The sequence below is a fragment of the Rosa chinensis genome, chromosome 4, assembly GCF_002994745.2.
Source record: "Rosa chinensis cultivar Old Blush chromosome 4, RchiOBHm-V2, whole genome shotgun sequence".
In the NCBI taxonomy this organism is placed as follows: Eukaryota; Viridiplantae; Streptophyta; class Magnoliopsida; order Rosales; family Rosaceae; genus Rosa; species Rosa chinensis.
In genome coordinates this window covers 39,566,109-39,577,925 of record NC_037091.1, presented here as the reverse complement: position 1 = coordinate 39,577,925, position 11,817 = coordinate 39,566,109, and the positions used below count along the sequence as shown (strand labels likewise).

The following is an 11,817-nucleotide window of genomic DNA, read 5'->3' as shown; positions in this document are numbered from 1 at the left end:
CAAAGATTAAAACTGTAATAATATCATTAATATGTGGAATACAAAAGATATGGCTAACCCAAAAAATCCAAAAGAATAAGGAGCATAAAAAGAAAAGAAAAAGGAAAAAAAAAACCCTAAGAATCCAAGTCGTAGAAGACAATAGTACACTAACTGGATTTGCATAGAGATATCAGGTCAGCTCTGTTCCCCGATTCCTCACATCTCTCCAAAAAATCATCGAATCTAAACATGAGACGTTCGTTTTCTCGAACCTTATCATCAACTAAGTTTAGAAACTCAGTCAAATCTAGAACTCCCTTGCTATACATGTGCAGTTGCTTTAGAAATTCAAGATACTTATCTGAATCTTTAAGAATATCCTGAACTTTGTCACAGAAATAAAAACCTCTTTTGATCATTCTCTTTCTGGATTTCTCCTGCACACGCTTGAATTCTTTCACTGCAATTCTGGGCTTCTTCTCACTTTCTTCTGAATTTGATATGCGGATGAAGGTGTCTCCGATTAGGTTGGTTTTCATCTTGAAACTTTTCTTCCCTTTCACAGAATTTTCTGGGCAAGAATATATATATATGCGACTGGTTGGGAGAGAGAGACTAGAAGGGAACTAGGGTTTCTGAATTTTGATGAAGAGAAAAGGGTACTATTTATAACAGTCCCTAGTCTTCCTAGCCCCTGAAAGGAATGAATTCTTTTCCCATTCCTATTAGGAGTTTACTCAAATGTAAGATTAAAAACTTCTTTCCCTGAAACCTTTCCTTTTTCTCCCTATTTAATATCTGTATAAGCAAAACCAAAAAAGCTTGATTTCATGGAACCTTCAAAACCAAGCAAGTAGATAGAACATAGCTCGGTGGTTCTTAAGAAGAAAGAGCTCTTGACCAATGCCCAAATTTAGCCCAACAAATGCCTATTTACTCCACTAAAAGATTTGTATGCCCACTTATCTCATTTAAAAGTAAAAAGACAAGTTTGGCGTAAAAAAGTAATCAAAAACTTTGCCAGACTCTGGTTGCTGGAATCTGGTCACCAGTGACTGAAGGTCTCCAAAAAAATCATCGGAAATCTTATAGGTCACCGAAGACCTTTATTACCACCAATAAAACTGGACTCCGATCACCGGTAGCTAGACTCCAGTCATCAGTCGCCAGGCTCCAGTCACCGGAGGTTGCTAGAGTTCCCCAAAGAAGTCGCTAGAGATCTTATAGGTCACGGTAGAGGTGGCAAACGGGCTGGCCCGGCTCGGCCCATTTTAAGCTGGTCTAGTCGTGCTTCGTGCCGTGCTTGGGCCTGCCCATTTATTTAAACATTAAGCCGGTCCGGCCCATGGCCCGAGCCCATATCGTGTCGGGCCGTGCTCGTGCCGTGACGTCAATAAACAGGCTGTGCTCGTGCCTACCCACTATAAAGCATGATTTTAAAATCTTAATTTAAACAAATAAAAATTAATTTTATTTAACTATATAGAAAATTAAAATAAATTAAGTTCTTCAACGTTTTTCATAATCTTAGCTTTTTAAGATTAGTTTTCTAATAATTTTTTATATTCCACTATAAGAAAGAAAGAAAGAAAAAACTCAAAATATATTGTTTTTAGTATATTATTGTGAGATTAATCTTTATTAATATAATGAAGATTTAGTATCATATTATTCTTTCCTTCATTCTATAGTTGTATTATTATGAGATTAGTATTTATTAATAAACATATATTTAATATTTAGAAAAAAAATACTTGTGTCAAAATAAGGATATAATGTTTTATTTCACTATTTTGACAACATCAAAGAAATAGCATTGGTGGAATTATCATGAGATTATAAATAAAGAGGTATAATATTCAAATCTCATCATTGTAGTTTTTTAATATTTTTAAAAACAAAAATGAAATTTTGTGTTTGTAATGGGCTGGCCCACAATATGTTGTGCTCGGGCCGTGCCGGGCCCACTACAGGCTCAGGCCAATGGGCCAATATTCCTAGGCCCAACCTGACCGGTATTCTAACGTGCTCGGGTCGTGCCGGGCCACTAATGGGTTTGGGCCGTGCCGTGCTTGTGCTTAGCGGCCCGTTTGCCACCTCTAGTCACCGAAAACTTTTATTACAACCAATAAAACCTAATTTTTATGAGGGGGCAATAAAATCAGATCTCGGGCAAAAAATATCACTTAGAGGGGGGGGGGGGGGGGGGGGGGGGGGGGGGCGCGGCAAAATTGTCCAAAAAAACTTAATTGGGTATCAGGGCAAAAAATATGTAACTTATTGGGTAAGTGAGAAATCTTATAAGATATTTGAGTAAGTGGGGTTTAGTATAGCTAAAATTTAGGTAAATGGACATTTTCTCAAAAAGAAATTATTCACACCAATTTCCAAGTATTTTCCTTAAAACATTAGAGATTAAGATAATTTGCAACCATAATAAATTTTTATCCAAACTAAGTACTAGTATTTATTTATTTATTTATTTATTTTTGAAATAGGACATCAAGCCTTTCATATAATCAAAAATAGGCAATTACACAACATGACTTATTCCTGGGAGGCCGCCCTAATACAACTTAGTGAAATCACCTAAGTAAGAGCCAATTCTTGTCTCTCCATTTCTTCCTACCATACCTCCATGGGTTGGTTTGCTTTTTGTTTGTGGTTCTTCTCCTGCCCAAAACCTTCGAAGAATAAGGAGGAGACAGAGAGTTTTTGAACCAGACCCAAAATGGTTGTGGCTGGGCACGAAGAAGATAGAGAAGAAAGATAAATATTGTTTAAAATAATAAAATAATACATAAAACTTAACCTATCCACTGGAGTATAAAATTGTCAAGATGACAATTGACACATCAGCCTTCAAATTCAAATTTGACACAAACAAGTTGTACAAATTGTACAATCAATAAATTTGAGAAATATATATTTGGGTTTACAATCCGATTTTGGTGCATACAAAATACAATAATAGTCAGAAGTTGGACATGCTGATACTTTTCTATCCCTTGATGGTTGATGGCTGTAACACTCGAGTTGTCTACCCACGCAGCCATGCTAAGCGGGAGTCCCTTATCGTTTTTGGCAGGGTGGTGCACATGGAAGAGAGGTTTTCATTGGGAAGCATGGCATCACCTTAGTTCATTGGGGGCCATGGCTGGGCTTTGGCGGTGCTTAACTTTAATCTGATAATTATCTTCTTAGGATGGTGAATTGGTGATGTATAATTTTTACTTCCCAATTGAATGAAGCACGGGTTAGCACGCATTTCGTATGATAAAAAGACTCTGTACACTTTGCTTGTAATCCTTTACTGGATTATGTTTCAAACAAAAGAAAAGAAACTGGAGATTGAAACATGGATACGCTTATATACAGTCCAGGAAAATTGATACCACAGCTTTTAGGTTTAGGATACGCCAATACATAAATTAGGCTAAGAAGAAAACTTCAATATTTGGATCTGATAAGATCACACATATATAACAACATCAACAAATATAAAGAGCTCAATCAAGGTTCAACACTTTCTTCAATATCACCCTCTCCCTCGCCATCAACCTCTGGCTCTACATCAACCTCTGCAAGCATTGAAGCCATTTCTATGACAGAATCTTCCGTTAATGATGAAAGAATAAATTCAGAAAAATCAAATGGAAATTCAATGCGCTCTTTAGATCCCTCACAGCGAAATTTACTGATATGAGAAGCCAGCTCTGCTATTTCATCATCACCCTCATTGAAACCAATGCAATCCTTGGCCTCCAAGAACGAAAGTTTTTTGCAACCCTTCAGTAATATGATGAGATTATCCCGATCGATTTGTGCCTCATTCAAGCTCAGGCGCTTAATATCAGGGACTAAGTTGACAATTGCCATAACCTCTTCTTTACCAATTTGGGCATTAGACAGTGTTAAATGAGAAAACAACTTGCACCGTTTGCTGACTACTGCAAGAACTCTGTCCAATTTATCGCAGCTGCCCAATGACAACAGATACAAGTACTTGAACTTGCCAATCGATTCGAGATCGATGTCTTCTTTCCACAACAAATATCTTGGTAAACCCAAAATCACAAGGTTAGGGCACCTGAAATAATGAAATTACACAATAGTTTCAGAAAAGTGTCCAAGGCATATCAAATACACAAATAATTATTTTAGAGAAAGAACTTACGCATCTGCAACATATTCAAAGGCTTCTACGGTAGAGAATCCAGGTAGCTTGAGAAAAACAGCCTTTCCTTGGCTACGATTGACAACAAACTTTATAAAGGCAGTTTCGGAGACACGATTGCTATCAAGGCCAAATTCAGAAACAAATCTTTCATGGATTGGATAATCAAATTCATAAGGAAATCCAGGTTCAAATTCCGGAAAGATAAGACTTTTCCAGCAAGAAGGATTTAGTGTTTCTTTGTGCCATGACTTGCACACAAAAGGAATATCCAAGAGTAGCGACTCCATATCAACTTTCTCAAACACTTTCACCAAACAGTCCTTATCTAAGTCCTCCCATCTTCGTTGATCCATCTACAAAAATAAAAATGAAAATCAAACAACATGCAATACAGGTTTTTTTTAAAAAAAAATCAATGATCCGACAAAAAAAAAATCTAAAAATAATGAATCGATTATGTTGAGAAGGGAACACCCTAAATCTATTGGAGGAGAGGAAGGTAATGCTAGTTAGAGTGTATATTATAAGGAGCAAGCAAAGTATTGAAACGATTGGAATAGTTGTTAATCAAAAAAAAAAAAAAAAACGATTGGAATAGTTTGATATGAAAGAGTTGCCGTGTTTAATTAATACCATCAGTCAGAAGAAATTAAATGTACATTATATCAAACTTCACTTTACACAGTTCCCAGAGTTAATATAGTACCAAGATGAAGACTAAATTCTGAGAAGATAATCCTAAATAGAAAAAAGAATACTATTCAATTAGAAAGGAATTTAAAAATGACAGGTAAAATGAAACTCTATTGACGGAAACGGTACAAAAATTATGTGTTAATTTCTTTTTTTGAGTAATGCTACGGGGGCGAAATAATATATTCATCACAAGCCAGAATAGGCCGTTACATACCATTTCGCTGTTATTTAAGGACATAGACAAACAAGAAGTTAGTTGTAATAAACACAAGTGGTACGTACATATAGTCCTACTCATTATACATTCAATACGTAGAACTAGCGAATAGACGCTAGAGAGACATTGGGTGCATATAAGTGCTTAGGTTCCTGAAAAAACAGGGAATTTATTGTAAAATACAAGCTAAAACATAGTAGAGACCTAGGGAAAAACCCTAGCCCAAAATAGCAAGCCCAAAGCATCCAAAGGAATAGTTTAAACTTCAGAGTCCATCAAGCTGGTCTGTCCCCAGCCCATCACCCTCAACGACATGTCGTATGTCACATGCCCAGCTCTCCTGACGACATGCCATATGCCATAAGCACAGTAGCACAATTCGACCCACTCTGCCACGATCCGTGCTGTTGCGATCTACGCCGCTGCAGCCACTCACCACTGCGACCCAAACCGCCACGCCTCACGTCACCTACAGCTCACACCTGAAACACGCCGCCACAACTCGCGCCGTCCGGAATCCCACTAGTCATGATTAGCACACCCCCGCCGCTGGTTGAGATGCAGCCAGAAAAAATCCAAAGCGCAGCCATCCATGAACAAACCTCGGACCGAATTGGATCAAATACCCATCTGGCAGCAACCCAAGACGACGGCGAGGCCGGAGCCAGCACCGGTCGGGGCGCCGCCAGACGAGATTGAATAGTGAAACAGAAAAGACCGATTTTAGGGTATTAGGATTTCTCACTTCCCTATGAGAAAACTTTTTGAAAAAAATAATTATGTGTCAACTTTTATCAAGTATTTGCAGTAAAAATTAAGGTCTACATTTGTAAATGTTCACTTAATAAAATGCCTACAATTATTGGTCTAGTAAATAACAGATTTTTCTCCGATAAAACATTGGTAGAGAGATTCTTTCCACTATTCAAAAAAAAAAAATCCACACCAATTTTTCTTCGACAAAAAAAATAAAAATAAAATAAAACATGGATCAGGCATCAAGCATCCAAGATTTATTATTTTTAACGTTAACTTCATCACTTTGACCAAGAAAAATCCCATATAATCTAGAGCAACAATAAGTATGTATTTGAAACGATCAACATAGGCATCAGACTAAAAATCCGAGAGCGAGAGAGAGAGAGAGAGAGGATAACGAGATGACCTGCTGCTTTCGTCCCTTGGTTCGGTGGGAAGAGCTGAGAACAAACTAGGAAGAATTGCAGCTCAGTTTGTGAAAGGAAGTGTAAGCTTTATTTATGAAAGAAAAGCTGAAGGTGGGTTGCACAGTGTAAAGCAAGTGTTTTTGCTTTTAATTTTTTAAAGCACGAGAAAAGTGAATCAACAAGTGAACAAACTTTGATTAATTTATTAATGTGGTTACTTTTAGAATCTTTCTTATACATTAAGGTCATTTATTTTCTTACTATTATTATTATTATTTTGCAAAAGGCAGATTTGATAGCAGATGTAATTGACACATTTAGTAGAGATGTCGTTTCTAGACCTCCAGGCTTTCACTGCTGTCGTTTCGTAATTATTCGAAGCTTGATTTGTGGTTTTCGTTAGGTGCCTTACAGTACAAGAGATGGTTCTCTTTAGGTTTTTATGAAGTGGCAATTTGTTTCTTCGGAGTGCTCATCCATATAGTGCTTCTTTGTCTAATATTATTATGGTATAAGAAGAGTTCCCTTTCTTTGTAGTCTTGAACCTTGCTTTGTCAGTTAAGCTTAAGTTGTGTTTGTAATGAGCTTCGCTCATCAAAAGCGACTCCATCTTGGCTCGAGAATCAGATTTGGATTTTTAAATTTTTGTTTTCTTTTTAGTTATATTCTCTAATAATCGAATACCTAATTCAGCATAATCATAACCTAACTCTCATCCCCCTCTCACCATTTTGAGCTAACCCGAATGGCTTATTTAGAGTTTAAACTTTTTATATATGTTCTGCTAGTCTTCGGCTATTAATTCGTTTATGATAAGGGATGTAGAAAATAACAAGCTACGTTTTTGGTATTCTTTCGTTGAAAGCCAAACAGGCTAGAACTACAAACAAGTCCAATAACCCCAATCCAATAGAAACACAAAACATGGAGCTTATTTGTCACATAACTAAAAACACACATCCCCACCCATACCTTTGATTAATTTGCAGGTTGTACTCCCAAAAGTGTGGTAGAATGCAACAAGCTACGGTTAAGGTACCAGAACGAATATGCAATCAGAGAAATCTGGAGAACTATCTTTTAGGATCGATGCAGCTAGGATATTGAGAAACAGCATACACTGCAAGAATTTTAAAGTTTTACATTTGTCTTACTGCTTAGAATGTATAAATGCTACAGCAGTAGTTGTAACATTCAAATTTGTTTTTGTCATCTACACATCAATTTTTTATAGTAGTGAGGAGACTAGGAGAGTACCCAGAAATGCAGAAGTGATCAACTATGAAGCCTGTTTTGATGTTTTTAATGGCTCAAATATGAGGTGTATGATTCACGTAATTTTGACTACAATAGATTGATTTGAACTTTTGACAAATTGACATGCCTAATTGAACACCCTGTGATATATTCTTGGTCTTCCGAACAGGGCACAGAGAAATTTAGACCAGCTTGGTTGAGGTTCTTCAATGGTCATGCAATCACCCACAACGTTAAATGTACCAGATTCTCTAAGCACACTTCACTTGGATGGCGAGTGTTTTCTTGATATCTGGGCAATCATCATTGTTCTTGAAGTAAAGCTTGCGGTCAATCGGAACTATGCAGCTAGTTTTGTTCAAGCAGTGGTGTTCAACAACCTCTTTAGATACAGGGGAGTCGCATTTACCCAAGGTGTAGCTTCCACATGAACCAACAGGATCGCCGAAGCTTGCAAACTCAACTTCGACAACCTTTTTGTAGTTTGGACATTTCAACTCCGCTGATGTTCTGACAACATCTAAAACAGGTCGGAAGAGGCTGTTCTCTCTTGCCCATGACTTGACATTTGGAGGATGATACTCAGTAATGAAGCTGCAAATGGTATCTCTGTTGACAGTCATAATCTCAATGCTATTAGGCTTGGCTGGCTCCTCTTCCAAAACAATAAGAAGGTTTTGTGTAGGCTTGATGAAGGATCTTGGGATGTGGTACTCGGATTGGGTAGGTTGTCCTAGAGGAGAGAGGAAAGACATCCAGTGCCGGCCAATGCTCTCACCATTCACCCACATCATTCCTTTTCCCATACCAGACATTTTAATAGCCACAGGGTCATTCCCTTCAGGAGCATCAAAATATGTCTTGTACCATGTTAGAGCCTTTTTTGGTCCATTTATTTCACCCCATTGAACCCGTTTCGATCCCTCTTCAGTGAAGACTTGGATCTTCTCTCCATTCAGGCCAACTTGATGCCCCCACCCATTTTGTGAGAGATCTATAGTTCCAGTGTTCAGTCCTAGAACTTCTATGTCTTTAGGCCCTGCATATCTGTGCTCCATGTACGCTCCGCTATCTGGAAGACCAACTGTCATGGCAAGCAAAGCTATTTGGTTGACCCCGGCCTTTAAGGACACAACTTTTTGGAAGACAAAGCTCTTCTCGTCGTGGCTACCATGTCCGGAACCAACATACTCACCATTGACAAACACCAGCATTGCGTGACCGAGACTTCCAATTCGTAGAACCGGTTGAATACTTTCCTTCATGGACATGTCCCTGGGATTCAATTCAAGGCTGGTTGTGTACCACGCATAGTCTGACTGATCTTTTAGCAAGCTGTAGAGCTCCAACGGTATCCTATTATTGATCGGAACTTGCACGGTGGTTGGAATGGGTTCTGAAGACTCCATCCATCTCATTTTGTTGGCCAAAGTTGATCTGACAATGTTCCTTGCATTATGTTGCGATACGACGGTTTGAGTATTGTAGACTACGGTCTTGCAGTCAGGGAGGATGCTAATGGAATGCGGTGGAAGGTAGTAGTCTTGTCCTCGCCAATTAACAATTGCTTCACTCCTTGAATTGTTGTTGGCCAAGAAAGCAGCACAGATTTTGGAGTTGTTTTTCAACTCATAGAAACGAGCCTCGAGGTTTTCCCCTAAGTTTTGGACACCTGGAACTCCCCAAAGCAAAGGCTTCCTGCTTAGTCTCAAAGCCTTGTGCAAGTCCTTGAGGTGACTCCATTTTGGGTCCCTTGGCAAACCATATTCGTCAAGAGGTGCTTCGTCATAGTAGCGAGTTGTTGTAAAAATCGCACTTGTTCTTCCAAAATTAGTCCCACCATGGTACATGTAGTAGTTGTTTAGAGCTCCATTCTTTGAGAAAAAGCGGGCAACTGAAAATGCAATATCTTCTGCGGGTCTCTGTGAAGCTGGATCACCAAATACTCTGTACTGAGCTGTCCAGTTTTCGGTCCATAGAGCAGGCTTGTATGGCTTATTAGGCCCGGAGAAAGTATCTCCACAATGCCTTCCGTTACAAGTATTAATCACCGGATCAGGAGCATCGGTCTGCTTGCACATGATCCATGGTACTCCAGCGTTTTGCTTTACGGCCATCCTTGCTGCCCATCTGACATAACTGAATCCCATGTCTTTATATGCAAGCTGTATATGATCGTACTCATTTTCAATCTGTGCCAATATGATTGGGCCACCTTGAGGAAAAAATAGCTTCGCTTCTTTCAGCTTGTTTACAATCATGGTCACATACTTCTTCATATAGTACTTGTATGGTGCATTATCAGTACGAAATATTAGGTTGGGGACCTCTCTCAGCCAATATGGAAGTCCTCCATGGTTCCATTCGGCTTGAATGAATGGCCCAACTCGAAGGGTAACATACATTCCATGCTCTTGCACAAGCTTAATGAACCTCACCAAATCATAGTTTCCTGAAAAATTGTATTGACCTTTCACTGGCTCGTGAATGTTCCAAAACACATAAGTTTGAATCACATTCAAACCTCCATATTTAGCCTTTCGGAGAAGATCAGGCCACATTTCTGGCGTGCTTCGTGTATAATGAATTGAACCCGAAAATAGAAGCTCTCGTTTGCCATTGATAAGCAGCGACCTCCCATCATATGTTACGGGCCCTGTTTCAAGCTGGTGCTTCCCACCATCGTGGCTACGACCTTGGCTTTTCGTATGGGCTACTGCAGCTGAAACAACCAAGAAAACAAGAGCTATTAAGAGCAACCTGTAGCTTGGTACCGCCATTGTTTTTTATTTTTTTATTGTTTTCTTTTTTGTTGGGGAAAAGAAACTCCTAGTTTGGCTTCCTCCTTAGAAGGAGGTTGCACCAGAAGCTTATGCACAAACTTCATGAAACACAATGATTTATAAGACTGCGGAGGAAGACTTTGGTTTTGAAATTTGAGTTTCTGTTACAATTGGCTGGTGTATCATTCTTTCCAAAGCCATTGCTTTGTTGTTAGTTTACTCTGTCTCCGGTTGTTTCTGCGGTTTCGCAGCTGTTAACGGCTTTCACGTTGGTTTCCGGGGGAAGACAAAATCACTACTGCTAGCTGGTATAACAAGCTTATTAAGTTATTAACTAACAAGAGTTTTTTGGTCAACAGTGCTCCTATATTGTTGTTACTTGTTAGTTTTCTACCTTATTATAGATATCAATATCTAAATTGGTGTTCATATGAAAATTGTAAACATCATTACTCGATTATTGTTCGTAAAAGTAAGTACTAGATTCCATTGCCGTCAATGTTATTGCACGTTCATATTAATGCAAATATGCAATAGAGATTCATGTCTACAAGAGTAATTTTATATATACCCTTTTTATCTTAATACACATCCTTTCAGTTTTTTAGTAATTTTCTAATTTTACCTTTTCTACCCATTCTCTCTCTCTCTCTCTAAACCTCAGTGCTTGACTGGCCTCCTCCTCATGGCTATTTGCATTTTGTGAAAATATTGAAAAGTACAACGAGATAAAAAGGATTTGAATGTGTATTTGGAGCAATTATGAGATCTGATGGAATAGTTAAATCATTTTGAGAGAGTATGAGAATCAAATCATTATGAGAATTAAACATATAAGGCCAGCCCTCCATGCACTAAAGGGAAAACCGAACATCACCAGCAATTATTGTACAAAGACTAAGCAATATAAAAAATTTCTTCTTGTTTTTTTTTAGCCAAGGGATAGTAAGAAACATTACAAAAAGTTATTCATCCGAATAATTGGGCTACAACAGAAATGAGCCATGAATGTAACTATAGGATAAAACTCTAGATCAAACAAATGTTAATGCTCAAAGTCCGGCGGTAGCCGATCTTTCGTTTAACCCGGGTCCCGTGGGCGGACCGCTACTCTGAGGGTTTGATGGCCTCCGCTAGCTGTCACACGAAAGACAGGGTGTCAGAGGGAGACCGCATTGGGCGGTCTTCACTTCTCCGATGCCTAAGTCAGTGAATGCAGATAGGCAGCATAACAATAAATGAGTAGTAAATACGTAATTAATGAGGAGAGATGAGAGAACCTTTTATAGGTGAGGGGAAGGTTGATCCTCTTCTTGTTTTCGATGTGGGACTGATGTGCTTCGATTCCCGGTGTCTGGAGCTTCTGATGCTATCTTGACGCAACGCCTGGCGGCGCGTCAGCGGTGATCTGGGGGCGATCAAGGGCTCGAGCGGTAGCCCGCCTTGCCGTGCCTTCACAGGTCACTCCTTTGGTGAGAGTCGGTACCTTTGGCGGTACAATGAGCGTGGCTCATTATAGCTAATTATGCTTGTTCT

General features: G+C 38.9%; 2 protein-coding genes across 4 annotated transcripts; both read right to left on the bottom strand.

Annotated features, from left to right (window-relative positions):
• Positions 1 to 3,390: 3,390 nt before the first annotated feature.
• On the bottom strand, positions 3,391 to 6,376 carry LOC112200854 (F-box/LRR-repeat protein At3g48880). 3 transcript variants are annotated; one of them, XM_024341857.2, is made up of 4 exons: positions 6,241 to 6,376; positions 5,280 to 5,557; positions 4,160 to 4,515; positions 3,391 to 4,072 (listed from the first exon to the last, which is right to left on the bottom strand). In XM_024341857.2, the coding sequence occupies exons 3-4, from the start codon at positions 4,513 to 4,515 to the stop codon at positions 3,496 to 3,498; spliced, it is 933 nt and encodes a 310-aa protein (XP_024197625.1). In that variant the 5' UTR covers positions 5,280 to 5,557; positions 6,241 to 6,376; the 3' UTR covers positions 3,391 to 3,495. The 3 variants fall into 3 exon arrangements, with proteins under 3 accessions (XP_024197625.1, XP_040373423.1, XP_024197624.1); XM_040517489.1 differs by having other exon boundaries at positions 5,280 to 5,835; positions 6,241 to 6,305; XM_024341856.2 differs by lacking the exon at positions 5,280 to 5,557.
• A 1,011-nt stretch (positions 6,377 to 7,387) lies between these two features.
• LOC112199284 (beta-galactosidase 13) lies at positions 7,388 to 10,370 on the bottom strand. Its single transcript, XM_024340322.2, has one exon. It carries the CDS (start codon positions 10,276 to 10,278, stop codon positions 7,750 to 7,752), a length of 2,529 nt encoding a protein of 842 aa, XP_024196090.1. The 5' UTR covers positions 10,279 to 10,370; the 3' UTR covers positions 7,388 to 7,749.
• Between the last annotated feature and the right edge of the window lie 1,447 nt (positions 10,371 to 11,817).

Coding starts and splice junctions, on each gene's coding strand:
- LOC112200854 (XM_024341857.2), bottom strand. CDS start 4,515: ATGGATCAACGAAGATGGGAGGACTTAGATAAGGACTGTTTGGTGAAA. Junction 4,073..4,159: donor TTTGAATATGTTGCAGATGC/GTAAGTTCTTTC, acceptor TCATTATTTCAG/GTGCCCTAACCTTGTGATTT.
- LOC112199284 (XM_024340322.2), bottom strand. CDS start 10,278: ATGGCGGTACCAAGCTACAGGTTGCTCTTAATAGCTCTTGTTTTCTTG.